This window comes from Salvelinus sp. IW2-2015, linkage group LG23 (genome assembly GCF_002910315.2).
Source record: "Salvelinus sp. IW2-2015 linkage group LG23, ASM291031v2, whole genome shotgun sequence".
NCBI lineage: Eukaryota > Metazoa > Chordata > Actinopteri > Salmoniformes > Salmonidae > Salvelinus > Salvelinus sp. IW2-2015.
The window spans coordinates 20,847,056-20,861,094 of record NC_036863.1 but is presented as its reverse complement, the minus strand read 5'-3'; the positions used below and the strand labels follow the sequence as shown (position 1 = coordinate 20,861,094).

General features: G+C 40.6%; 2 protein-coding genes across 6 annotated transcripts in view; both read right to left on the bottom strand.

Annotated features, from left to right (window-relative positions):
• The window catches only part of LOC111950311 (arginine--tRNA ligase, cytoplasmic-like), a 33,433-nt gene extending 26,899 nt beyond the window's left edge, over nt 1–6,534 (bottom strand). The window contains exons 1-4 of one of the 5 annotated variants that reach the window (XM_023967782.2): nt 6,342–6,534; nt 5,591–5,725; nt 4,979–5,170; nt 823–931 (exon numbers count right to left, since the gene is read on the bottom strand). In XM_023967782.2, the coding sequence (XP_023823550.1) occupies nt 823–931; nt 4,979–5,170; nt 5,591–5,725; nt 6,342–6,386 (481 nt within the window). In that variant the 5' untranslated portion in view covers nt 6,387–6,534. Of the gene's footprint in view, nt 1–822; nt 932–1,246; nt 3,768–4,978; nt 5,171–5,590; nt 5,768–6,341 lie in introns of those variants that run through there. The other 4 variants (XM_023967783.2, XM_070434428.1, XM_070434429.1 and 1 more) reach the window with 4 other exon arrangements.
• A 756-nt stretch (nt 6,535–7,290) lies between these two features.
• LOC111950508 (protein KIBRA) overlaps nt 7,291–14,039 on the bottom strand; it is a 51,775-nt gene continuing 45,026 nt past the window's right edge. Inside the window, exon 23 of the mRNA XM_070434430.1 lies at nt 7,291–13,917. Within this exon, the coding sequence (XP_070290531.1) occupies nt 13,851–13,917 (67 nt within the window). The 3' untranslated portion in view covers nt 7,291–13,850. The remainder of the gene's footprint in view (nt 13,918–14,039) is intronic.

The window sequence follows — 14,039 nt, the reverse complement described above, 5'->3', positions numbered from 1 at the left end:
ACATTTAATATCAATAAAGTTTTGTTCCCAAAACAATAATCTGTTGCGAACAGTAGACTAAGTTTTGTAGACTTTTGCATTGTTTAGAAGGAGTGCAAGGGCAAATGGATTCTTGCACATGGGCACTTCAGAGTAGGCATTCCCTAACAGAAATATGCAAATACATGCTAAAACACACCAATAACATGCTGACCACACCGCTCGCTTCACGTGCACGAGCTTTGCAAAATAAATTTACACATACGTTATTCAATCATTGCACCCACACTGCTCGAGCGTCTGCGTAGCCAAGCACTAAAATTGAAAGTCCGGCCTCTCCCATCTCCTCATTGGTTTTTAGGAGCATATACCCACGTGGATGATTGAAAGATGAACTTAGGTCCACTCTCCGGTCGGTTGTAGTAATGCTCTAAAGTTGGTTGCCAACAGCCATATAAAGTCCAAAGAAGAAAAAGAAGCCTGAAGGAAGGAGCGATGATGAGAAACTAATTAGGTTTACCGTTTAATCTGTGGATTAATTGTTGGAGTAGAGGAACTTGTGCATTTCAGGTAAAATAACAACCCAATGTTTATATACCAGGACAAATTAGCTAGCAACAGCAAGCTAGCTAGCTAAATTGCCATAAATGTTTAACGCTTTTTGACCTGTCCCCAAATTAATATAATTGGTTCAGTTTGTTTTTATATTTCAACCTGTGTGTCCTGATCGCTTCTGGTGTGGGTAAACAAAATCAACGTGCGCACAATGGCGGACATCACGTAAGATCTTGCTAGCTCGTGCTTGGCTCTGCCCACCTCCTTGGTTGGTGAATTTTCACAAACCTGGTCCAGCAATTTCGGTCTTCTCAATGAGCTCATTGTCTGGAATGTTCTGCTGAATCTTCTCAGCGATCTCCCTGGGGTTCACTTTCAGGCCCTTTGATTTCATCATCTGAAACACAATAAATCCAAAACAATGACACCCATTTCATTCACCCCATAACTGCTCAAATTAAAGTTGAGCTGTTGATATTTAGGCTATATGCAAAACCAACTCAGAAAGACAAAGAGTTAGTGGGAAAGAGTTTGCAGGGACAGAGACAACACAAACACATAACAAAACAGGTAACAAAAGAAGACCAAGTGGGTCCACACTTGAACATTAGAAAAAAGTTGGTTTAAATCAACACACCCCTACATTTCAGTTAGTTTATTTGACACCCTGCCCTGCAGTATATCCTGTTAGTTTATGTGTTTGTTTGTTTACCATGTCATCACTGTGCATGTTTTGTGTTCCTGTTGGTTCCACTTTTCTTGGCTCTGTTATTTACTTAATAAATAAGGAATACTCAAAAATGTGCACTTATAAATCATAACAATTTGAATCAAAATACAGCTGTAGAAAGAAGTCAAACATCAAACATACAACCGATGTCTCTCTTGAGTTCTGCAAAATAGGAAAAGTCCAAGTTGCTTTTAATATGCTTGCAGTCAACCCCTAGTGATGTAACTGCCTACGTCAACACCTACTCATGAGACCAAGCCCATGCATATACAGTTTTACAAACTTGCAGGAGAGACAATAGTTCCAGTGTTTTAAGGGCTCAGCAGTAATCTTCCACTCCCCAAGTTGCTTTATATTGGTATGTCTGACTAGCCTCTTATCTCTTTCACTCCCCTGCAGGGTTCTGTCTATGAATCTCTTTTAGCCTTGAAGTGCTTTCTCACAGACACCCTGTTTTGACTGCAATAACTCACACATCTCTCAGACCGTTTCTTTATAAGACGCAGAGACAAGAAAAGAACTGTGGAACAATATTAAACCTTATAATGAATATATATATATTGCTAATCTGTAGTCCAGGACCCTATAAATGTAGTGGGGGAGGGGTATTATTGCACTTCCCCTTCTATTAATACAACATAAGCATAATCAATTATTATAATACATCAAACATTTGGTGCAGCACCTATCATGACCCCATAATTCCCCAGGCTGAATCAGGACAAGTTCCCAAACTGCCTGACCATGTTCCCAAATTAACCATCAATTAACCATAAATATTCCAAATAAACCCTATTTAAATCTATGAAGAAAGTTTGTCACAGAAAATAGATGATTTGCAGTATGGGCCAGATGAGATGGAGGTCATTACCACTAAGTAAATTAATAGGGACATTTTAGGTGCCACAGAATTTGATATCCCATCAAAGGTGTAACAACGTTTTATATGCATTATTAGAATGATCCACTCTCACATATGCGTTATTTGTATTGAGCATCGAGACAAGCAGTGAAAAAAAATTCCTTAACAAAAAAAGTTAATGCGAGGGGGCTTCGAACAAGAGGTTACTGTGCCCCATAGATTCATAGTTAACAGGTTTAGCGGAGTATGCCACCTGGCAGCAATAGTAATTGGCCTACATGACAGCTACTTGACAAGACCATTAGGCATTTTTGGGGGGGGGTGTACGATGACCTTAAAATGTGACTCGTTTCAGGAAATTTGGCATATGTCGCACGTCACTACTTCACAGGGGCAGCACTAGAACATCATTTTTTAAATCAAAATGCATATTTTTGGGCAGAAATGCTTTCTGCAACATGTGAACTTTCATGTGCCTTAATAACAAATTTGTATTACATCCATAAATAGAAATAAAATTGTTAAATTAAGAGCCTAGTTGGTTTAGCCATGTAAAAATACAGGAACCTTCTGAATAACGATGATTGCCCGAGATAACGTAAGGGCTGGACATGCCAGGAGATTAGTTTAGATTGGTCTGCCACGTAGCTTGCTACTGTCTATAACGTGAGCTGTTCAGTATGTTTTGACAGTCCTTTCTACAGCACCGTTTTTGAAAGATATAACGTTAGCCATCGAGAACTACAAAGGTTGCTACTTTTCTTAACAACATTAATGCCCTGAACTTAGCAGGCGCTATCGACAGATCAGTAAGAACAAGTGATGGGCTACTTTCTRCACACGCCACGGTCAGTGTGAACCGGAATGACTTGACACAAAGCTGGCCAAACAAGATGTAAATTACCATTCAAAAGTTTGGGGTCACTTAGAAATGTCATTTTTTTGTCCATTAAAAGAATATCAAATTGATCAGAAATACATTGTTAAATGTTGTAAATGACTGACTATTGTAGCTGGAAACGGCAGAATTTGTTATGGAATATCTACATAGGCGTACACAGGCCCATTATCAGCAACCGTCACTCCTGTGTTCCAATGGCACGTTGTGTTAGCTAATCCAAATGTATCCTTTTAAAAGACTAAATGATCATTAGAAAACCCTTTTGCAATTATGTTAGCAAAGCTGAAAACTGTTGTGCTGATTAAAGGGGCAACAGGTAGCCTAGTGGTTAGAGCGTTGGACTTGTAACCGAAAGGTTGCAAGATCGAATCCCCGAGCTGACAAGGTAAAAATCTGTCATTCTGCCCCTGAACAAGGCAGTTAACCCACTGTTCCTAGGCCATCATTGAAAATAAGAATTTGTTCTTAACTGACCTGCCGGGTAAAAAAAAAAGAGGAAGCGATAAAACTGGCCTTCTTTAGACTAGTTGAGTATCTGGTGCATTTGTGGGTTTGATTACAGGCTCAAAATGGCCAGAAACAAATAACTTTATTCTGAAACTCGTCAGTCTATTCTTGTTCTGTGAAATGAAGGCTGAGTGAGTGAGTCTGTAATCGAACCCACAAATTTCACCTAAAATTACATATCTAACTGCCTGTAGCTCAGGCCCTGAAGCAAGGATATGCATATTCTTGGTACCATTTGAAAGGAAACACTTTCAGAGAATATAACAATAGATCTGGTAAAAGGTATTACGAAAAAAAATATTTTGTATTTTTTTGTACCATCATCTTTGAAATGTAAGAGACAGGCCATAATGTCTTATTCCAGCCCAGCTGCAATTTAGATTTTGGCCACTAGGTGGTAGCAGTATTTGTGCAACATTTTAGACTGATCCAATGAACCAAGGCATTTATTTTCAACATTTTGTATCAAGACTGCCCAAATGTGCCTAATTTGTTTTATTAATAACTTTCCATGTTCAAAACTGTGCACTCCTCAAACAATAGCATGGTATTATTTCACTGTATTAGCTACTGTAAATTGGACAGTGCAGTTATATTAACAATAATTTAAGCTTTCTGCCAATATCAGATGTGTCTAAATTTTCTTGTTACTTACAACCTCATGCTAATCGCAATAGCCTACGTTAGCGCAACCATCCTGTGGATGGGACACCGATCCCGAAGAAGTTTTAACGAGATGGTTGGGCTAAGACTTAAGAGGGTGTGAACAATGCTGAATGGGTGTAGACAAGCTCTCCGGTAGGTGTACCAAAATGTTCAAGGGCCATTTTCTCAAAAGTGGGGTTACAAGTTTATCAACATTCAAAACAGAATTACTTTCCCATTATTCCTCAACTGCAGTGTATGATATGCAATTTCCTAGCCCCGAGTGTCTAAATTTATCCCATGTAAAAACAATTTCAAATGTTGCTACATAAGACCGAATCGAGGCGATCGGTCACAAATGTTGAATATCTTTTTCCCGTAAAAACACATGGTTGTGTGAAACGTGGGATTTTGTCATTAATGCAAAAACACGCCTTTTGTCTAATGTTAGTAGCTAGTAGCCTGGTCAAGGATGTATCATGAAATATTGGCACACTTGACATATGACAGACCAAGTGGAACAAAAAAGTCAGGTGGAGGTTTAATGCATATTTCTGGTATCCAAGTAAACCTTTTTTTTTTTTTTTTAATACCATTGGTTGTTGGATATAAAGTTTAAGATCTTTGATAGGCTGCTGCGGAATTTGTTACAGGAAACAATCACTCCCAGCTGGTTAGGTTAGCTAACATGTAGAGTTTTATCACATGCAACTACATCCATGATTTGAATTGGCTGATGTGCATTTTGAGACTGAGAAACAACCTTCAAAGAGAATAAAATCCATCAGTGTTATTGTACCACCTGGGCCATGGCCATAGCGCTGTTACACTGGTAGTCCCCAAATTTGGCCTGCTGGTTGGGGGTGACGGCCAGGGGAGGGTTCTCCAGGTCAGGCCAGGCCTCCCGGATGGCCTCACCAAAGATCTCCTGAAGACGCTGGTTGATGTTCATCATGGTCTTACTGCACTGGCTCCTCTCTTCCTGTAGACTCTGGGGAGGGAGGATAGACAAAGAGCACTTCAATACAACGTAAAGGGGACAACCTATAAATAGCTACTCAGGTCTCACTCCTCCTACTTGCTCTTTGGGGGAAACTTAGAACAACTTATAGAGAGTCTTGTTTCAGTATGATATGTTGGATAAAGGAATAAAGACAGACACCAATGTCAAGTTCAATAGCCTTGTTAAGCATTGTACAAATCCCTACACGTGGAGTCCCGGGGAACAGTCCGGCTAGTCGAATACCTATCAACTAGACTCCGTAACAAGTCTCTCGCTCTCTCTCAAGCGGACATAACATGTGAAACAAAGCATCTAGTCACCTCCTGTATGTGAATAAGATAGCTCAATCTCCTAACATTAATGTACCCAGAGGGGAGTGTGGAAATACCTATGCAAGTGATCACTCACCCTTTTGAGGATGTTGAGGCGGTATTTGAGCTTGGCGTTCTCCTCTCTCAGCCCATCCAGGTGTGAGGACAAGCCCAGGCTCTGTTGGTTCTTCAGGCTCTCAATCTCAGCAGTCAGGGAATGGATCTCCAGCTCCTAGACAGACGAAGGGTTCACGGTCAAGAAAATGTCCTGCCTCTACACGAAAACAGCACAAATGCAGGATTGGTTGAGATACAGTGTGCAATGACATTCAGGACTTTGACTCAAACTCATAAACTTAGCTACTGACATCAGCACAGATTGAGGAAATCACATGATGCCACACCCGTCAGAAAAAAACTGAAAGCTTCAGCTAGCTAGCTAAATTAGCTAATAACTGTCCCTTAACGTTAGAGTATGTTATGATTGATAGTTATCAGGAAATGTCTAGATGGGAAAGGCCGTACAATGAATCCGTTTCTGCATTATCAACATGAGTGACAGCAGACCTGTCAGTCTTTGCAGTAACAATTAACCTGAATACTGCTAGCTAGAATACAACAAAGATAACACTTAGCTGGCATCAGACTTCACACGTTTTGTAGCACATTTCAAGGCAGCTAGTAAGCTGCTGCAATCTTTAGCTAACTAGCTGGCTTACCAGTTGCCACATTACGTCAAACGAGTCCACGTTCGCGTAAGCTAGTAACGTTAGCGTAGCTACCAACATTTTCTTAATTTCAGTACATTATTGCAAACCAAGAGGTGTTTATAAAGTGTCAGAGCTGACCTGCTTTTGAAGTCGGGACGAGTATTCACTCACAGGAGCTCCCATTTTCGGTTTAAAAAAATAACGTTAGAACAGTACATTAGCGTGTTTCTAACTAAATGAGTTTCTGAACCTAGATGAGGCTGAGGCGCAAAGACGTAACATTTCGGAAATTCCATTTACCGCCCTAGTTGGGATGCCCAAGGTACTACCACTGACGACAGGTACTACAGACAAAGTTATGCTTTAACTTTCATAAAACATAGCAACAAAAAGTGGTGTAAAGTACTTAAGTAGTACTTTAAAGTATTTTTACCTAAGTCGTTTTTTAGGTATCTGTACTTTACTATTCATATTTTTGACTACTTTTACTCCACTACATTCCTAAAGAAAATAATCTACTTTTTACTCCATACAATTTCCCTCACACCCAAAAGTACAGGAAAGTGGTCCAATTCACTCACTTATCAAGAGAACATCCCTGGTCATCCCTACTGCCTCTGATCTGGAGGACTCACTAAACACAAATGCTTTGTTTGTAAATTATGTCTGCGTGTTGTAGTGTGCCCCTGGCTATCCGTAAATAAATTTAAAAAAAATGTACCGTCTGATCTTATTATAAGCAATTTGAAATTATTTACTTTTGATATTTAAGTATATTTTTGCAATGACATTTACTTTTGATACTTAAGTATATTTAAAAGCAAATACTTTTAGATTTTTACTCAAGTAGTATTCTTCTGGGTGACTCAGCTTTACTTGAGACATTTTTCTATGAAGGTATCTTTACTTTTTCTCAAGAATGACAATTGGGTACTTTTTCCACCACTGTCAACAATGTTAAGTTGTCACTTTAAGCATTTTTTGGTCAAAGCTTTTGTCAAAAATGCAATGCTCTGCAAATTACTTTCAAAATTGACATTGAATACACCACAGATAAACAAAACAGAGGAGAAAGCACAGGCAAGAGTAGAACAAAAAAAACTTGTTTTACTTGTTGTGAAACTACAAAACATTTTTGTGCTGGTGAAATATTTACAATTCTGGTTGATGGTAGTGTCCATGATAAAATTCACAGCTTTCAGGAGTCTCACGAGAAAGGAAACAAACATCACACACCCAAATCAGAAAGTGCAATAAATACATTTCTCAAACCATTTCCATACACATACCAGGTTCTTTGCTATCCTTAATACAACAGATTAAAACTTTATAAGACAAAAATGCACTTGAACTTCAAAACAAGAATTATATCACATCCTACATGACGACAAATCATTCAATGCTACCAGCTTCAGTTTCTGACAGTGATGGTTTTTGATTACTTGAAGTAAGACATACTTAATCGTTAGTTTCTGATTATATTGACCACTTCTGTCAACAATATACATGCTGGGTGGTGTTATAGAAGTACATTTAAGCCTTTAGATCCAAGTTACAAACCATCTAGTCAATCGTGGCTAGCTTCAGTTAATCACATATAGATAGCACTGTTCCATCCACACTGAAATCCAATAAGAAGTCCTAATATAAGACCTCAGATTGGTTTACTCTCTCTACACTGGAGTAAATCATGATTATTTTTTTAAAGTAAACAGTTCACATTCAAATGCAAACAGTACACGTTATTTGAGGCAACAAAAAGTAGTGTTCTGTTTTTGGATGGTGACCACATTTTCGCCTCAGGTTAAAATCATATTTAATCTAAAAAGGCACACTCTCCAAAGGATCCATTCACAGTACGCAGTTCATGTAGAATAAATTGCTGTGCCATGAATAGTGACTTTCCTTTACAGTGGTGAAGTGCAACATTGTAGTTTGTAAAAATGTGAAAGGATAGAAATGGTCCAAACTAAACTTTTTGTAACACCTTATACATACACAAAAGTATGTGGACACCCCTTCATATTAGTGAATTCGGCTATTTCAGCCACACCCGTTGCTGACAGGCGTATAAAATTGAGCACACAGCCATGCAATCTACATAGGAAAACAGCTCAGTTTGTCACATGTCTGCCCTGCTAGAGCTGCCCCAGTCAACTATAAGTGCCGTTATTGAGAAGTGGATACATCTAAGAGCAAAAACGGCTAAGCCGCCAAGTGGTAGAATACAAGCTCACAGAACAGAAAATCTTGTTCTCAGATGCAACACTCACTACAGAGTTCCAAACTGCCTCAAAGTAACGTCAGCACAAGAACTGTTAGTCGGGAGCTTTATGAAATGGGTCTCCATGGAGCCTAAGATCACCATGCGCAATGTCAAGCGTCGGCTGGAGTGGTGTAAAGCTCATCGCCATTGGACTCCGGAGCAGTCGAAACGCGTTCTCTGGAGTGATGAATCACGCTTCACCTTTAATTTTATTTTTTAACCTTTAAAAAGGCAAGTCAATTAAGAACACATTCTTATTTTCAATGACGGCCTAGGAACAGTGGGTTAACTGCCTTGTTCAGGGGCAGAACAACAGATTTGACCTTGTCAGCTCAGGGATTCGATCTTGCAACCTTTCGGTTACAAGTCCAATGCTCTAACCACTAGGCTACCTTGCCGCCCCATCTGGCAGTCCGATGGACGAATCTGGGTTTGGCGGATGCCAGAAGAACGCCATCTGCCCCAATGCATAGTGACAACTATGCGGCAGGTAGCCTAGTGGTTAGAGCGTTGGACTTGTAACCAAAAGGTTGCAAGATCGAATCGCCAAGCAGACAAGGTAAAAATCTGTCGTTCTGCCCCTGAACAAGGAAGTTAACACACTGTTCGTAGACAGTCATTAAAAATAAGAATTTGTTCTTAACTGACTTGCCTAGTTAAATAAAAGGTAAAAAAATCTAACTAAAGTTTGGTGGGGGAGGAATAATAGTCTGGGGCTGTTTGTGCTAGGCCCTTTAGTTCCAGTGAAGGGAAATCTTAATGCTACAGCATACAATGGCATTCTAGACGATTCTGTGCTTCCAACTTTGTGGCAACAGTTTGGGGAAGGCCCTTTCCTGTTTCAGCATGACAATCGGCCAACATAATTGCCTGACCTCACTAATGCTTATGGCTGAATGGAATGGAAGCTAGTCCATGCAGCAATGTTCCAACATCTAGTGGAAAGCCTTCCCAGAAGAGTGGAGGCTATTATAGCAGCAAAGGGGGGACCAACTACATACTAATGTCCATGATTTTGGAATGAGATGTTTGACGAGCAGTTGTCCACATACTTTTGGTCATGTAGTGCATTTTAAAGACGTCCTCCAGCAGCGATTTTGTAACTTTTCCTATTAAAAAGCAATATCCCAAGTATAAATACATTAAAGTACACACACTAAAGGGTAAAACAATTTGTTGAGCAAACTTCTAAGAGTAGGATATTCAAGGAGTTGGTCTGATGGTGTCCTCTGATTTGCCTGGCTACCCAGGCTCCTGCTCCAGTCAAACACTACGCCACGACCACAGACATTAGATTATTCTCTGCAATGAGTCTGGATCATAGAGAATGATAGAGGCCTCTAGTGGTCTAAAGGCCGCATTAGCATGGACAGCGCCATTGAGGACTTCTACCATTTTAATGTAGTCAGCTGGGTGGGACTTCCATGTCCAACCGGGTCATCAGGAGAGATCAGCAAAATCATGAAGAAGAAAATCGATTACTTCAAAATGGAAATCGCCTCAATGGCGCTACCCATGCTGTCACATACGCTATAATGCCACAGATAAAGATGATTCCTCTATCTCTATGGTCTGGATCAGTGTACGTTCCTGACACTTCACCAAATGCAACATATTTCGGGGCCGTCTGATTGGTCTAGAAACCGATGGGTTGGGCCAAAGCCAGAACACACGTGGTGGAGCGATTACAAGAGTGGCGTTAAGTTTAGAGGTGGAGCAACTGAAATGTAAGATTCCCTGTGTCTGTGATGCCCGCCATTTGGTGCGACACAGACCCGGTGGCGAGCGTGGTGAAACTCAGAAGATGCTGTCTGTCCTTTTCACCTGATAAAGTAATGTTAGGATATGTCAGCTATCCCGTGAGAGCCTTTGTGCAGAACCCACTAAGGTGTTTCAGATGCCAAGCTTATGGTGATATTGCAGCAGTGTGTTGGAGGGAGATTCTGAGATGTGAGAAGTGTGCAGGAGGGCAAGTAACAAAAGGAATGTGTAGTATCAGTGGAGAAAAAAAGTGTTCATTGTGGAGGTGCCCATGTTGCTGGGGATCAAAAGTGCCCGGTGCAAGAAAGACAGGTTGAGGTTGCCAGGGTCAAAGTAGAACAGAAGGTGTCATATGCTGAGGCAGCAAAAAGAGTCCCGTCCTCCCAGGCCTAGTGTAGGATCAGTTAGGGTGAAAGTAGTGGAATGGGGTGGTGATTTTTATGAAATTGTGGAATATAGGTGTAGGGTTAAAGACAATTTATGCTTGATCCGAAAATGTGGTTGGAGGCTTCATATGGAGGGTGACGCAATTGCGGAGCCTCCAGAGGCACGCAGAGGCCAAATCAAGCGCCGTAACGCATTGCCGTGTGCCTCTCAAATTTTGTAACAATACGGAGGGCTCCGTATTGCTCCACATTGACATGATTGGTTGATGGTAGGTGATGGCGGGAGGTCCTGTATAAACACAAACTCACTTCCTTGACAACATCCTTCACAACAGCTCTGCACTGCTCCGCGAAGCATGAATGCCCCGACTTCTGCAGAGGCCGTATCACCATAAATGCTGCACGGACAATGCAGACATCGGATTGACCATGCAGCGCCTTTTAGTTGGTGGTGCAATATGTTCCTTTTCCCCCCCTTCTCTTTTTTTTTTTTACGTGTAACGTGATTGACCACACACTATGTGGCAGCATGCAAACAAAATGTGCGAACGCCATGATACGGCAAAAGACAACCAGTGCATTATGGAATGGCATGTGAACTTCACATGCTATCAGTAAGGAAAAAAGCCGTGAAGGAATTCAATTGTCTGATCTAACATTATTAGTATGGGGTGGAGTAGAAAATAATACCTGATATTCAATTTGGGGTATTATTCTATCTGTAAAGGGTATGAAACATGGAATGTATTCAAACTACAGAGCAATGTCCATTGGGGTGAGACACTGGACACCAGTGAATCTCTACTCATCATTTGCAGAACATTAGTGCGAATTCATGACCATCAAAAAAATCTGACTAAGGTCTTGTGCTAATATACAAATTGAGATACTGGGCATGTGATTTCATTCCACTCTGACTCCTCTCCATATTCAGTCATTATGCTCAACATTCTATGGAAAACTCATGAAGCATGAACCTGTTTCAATGTCATCCTGGCTGTTGTGGATTGGACAAATCACTACAGCACCAAAGAGTTAGAACTAGCCTAATGTTGTATTGAGCTTTAAGTGGTCTCTGACTGTACATCAGATCTTGGGGTGCTCTCTACATATGGTGCTAAAAAGTGCTCTATTGAGAGGGAAAGAAGCTAGCTATGTTTCTGTTGAAAAGTAGGTTACATTTCTGGCTACTCCAATATCAGTAGATTGTAATTCAGGCCTAATAGAATTGGCATCACACAATCATGTTTGGTCAACACAAAAAAAGGGTGTGGGAGAGTAGGATTTGATGAAAAGCCAATCTAATCTCAAACATCTAAAATCACCAAAACACTCCACAGACATTTGCGTCGGTGTTCAGCATGTGAACAGGGGCCCTTGTACATATCCCCTTATGACCACCCCTTCAAACCAACATCCAAGACATCTCTATCATCTGAAATGCCATCCATTATTAAGTGTTTACAGAGAGAGTAGCAAGCTGACTGTTCTGATCTAGTCTACAGCTTTCTCCCTGTACTGTTTCCAGTAGCCTAGTTAAAGCCCTCTGATTTCTCCCTGTACTGTTTCCAGTAGCCTAGTTAAAGCCCTCTGATTTCTCCCTGTACTGTTTCCAGTAGCCTAGTTAAAGCTTAAAGCCCTCTGATTTCTCCCTGTACTGTTTCCAGTAGCCTAGTTAAAGCCCTCTGATTTCTCCCTGTACTGCCAGTTGATCCACTTACACATTTCACTTTATCACATTTCATTAACACAGACACCACTAGTCGCCTGTGAAGATCACAGACGTGATCAATCAGAGCCAGATATGTACTTGCAACAGTAAGCCTGTTCAACGATACCTCTGGCACATAGAGAGCACCATGCAGAGATAAAATGACATCCTCAGAAGGACTTTGTTATGTTTGCTTACAGAGAGATATATTGGGAAACTTGGCTGCTAGACTAGAAGTGTAGCCTCGTCCCAGATCTGTTTGTGCGGTCTCGCCAATTCCTGTGGTCATTGATGTGACAATGCTCCATGCAGGATGGATACAGAGACAGACCTGATCTTATTCATCTCTGTATGTACTAAAGCTTTGCCAGTGTAACAGGGGTCCCTAGTACTGCCCCAGACTGGAAGGGAAGATCCTCTTTGGAAGGGGGCTCATCGACAAATATCCCAGTTAGTGTGATAAGGTAAGGTTTACATATAGAAAGTCCAGTTGAGAGACGCAAAAAAGATAGCAGAAGAACAATTGGGATACTGTTTGTATGGTTCTTCAAAATGTCCAGTTACAAGGAATTTAAGGGCGGGGGTAAAAGGGATGAGAGCAGGAAAAGTGATCAGACTTTAAGCTAAGATATACTTTAGAGTCCTCAGTTATTCCATGGTTTTTGGATCACTTCACTACCGTTTTAAATCATACAGTCAATGGGGAGTTTATCCCCAGCAATGAGCTTCATAAAATACAAGAGTTATCTCCTCCACTTCTTTTGTCTTTCACAAGCATGTGCTTTGTTAGGCGGTGATTCAACAATCATTCCAGCCTGAAGTGGAGCACTCCTCCCACTTCTTCAATGCCTCCATCCTCTTTTATAGATTACCATTTTAAAAGTGCACAAACTATCCAATAAACTACCTGAGTATAGGTGAGTCAGTGCAGTTCCTACACAATGCTGAGAGATGGTGTGTGCACCAGTGAGGGTTACTATGAGAACCATGTGCAGTGTGACTGGGGACAGACAGCCGGTTTCAGTATACTATACAACCACACATTCAGTCATAGTACACCATCATACAATAACAGTATTGATTTTGTAGATGTGTTGTGCTATAAATAATGTAAAGTACCTCTGGGGGTCAATATTCACATCTTAAGACTACAGCAAATAAGTGGTCCTGGCTAAAGAACAGAACAGCATTTCTCTTTTATCTTTTCAAATTCCACACAAAGGGCTGGTGTGTATTGGAGTTACGGTTTTACCATAACACATCTAACGGTCTCTTCCAACATCCACTTATTAGTAACAGTAACAATAATGCTACAGAGAGAGTGGAAGAAAACAATGCTCTAGTTGCTAGCACAAAAAAACTATACAGATTAGCAACTCTGAGATCTAAAAAAAAAAATGTGACGGTATTTTTTCCTATACATTATTATTTTATTATTCTCCATTCTTCATAATACCACCAGAAGTCTGCGTCAGAGTCATCTGCTTGGAAACAGCAGGTAAGACTGGAATACTTGAAATGCGCTACACATCGTCGACAGGCAGATCAGGGATGTTGGTCTTTGCTCGAGTGAAGAAGGCCATCTTCTCTCTGAAATCAGAAGAGAAAAGTCTTATCTTCACGAGCGTAAAAACACAACTAACCTCCCCTTTTCTACAGTGAACAGAGCAAATCTTTATTTTTCATTGCTAGGATGTGTGTTCACTGAGGCG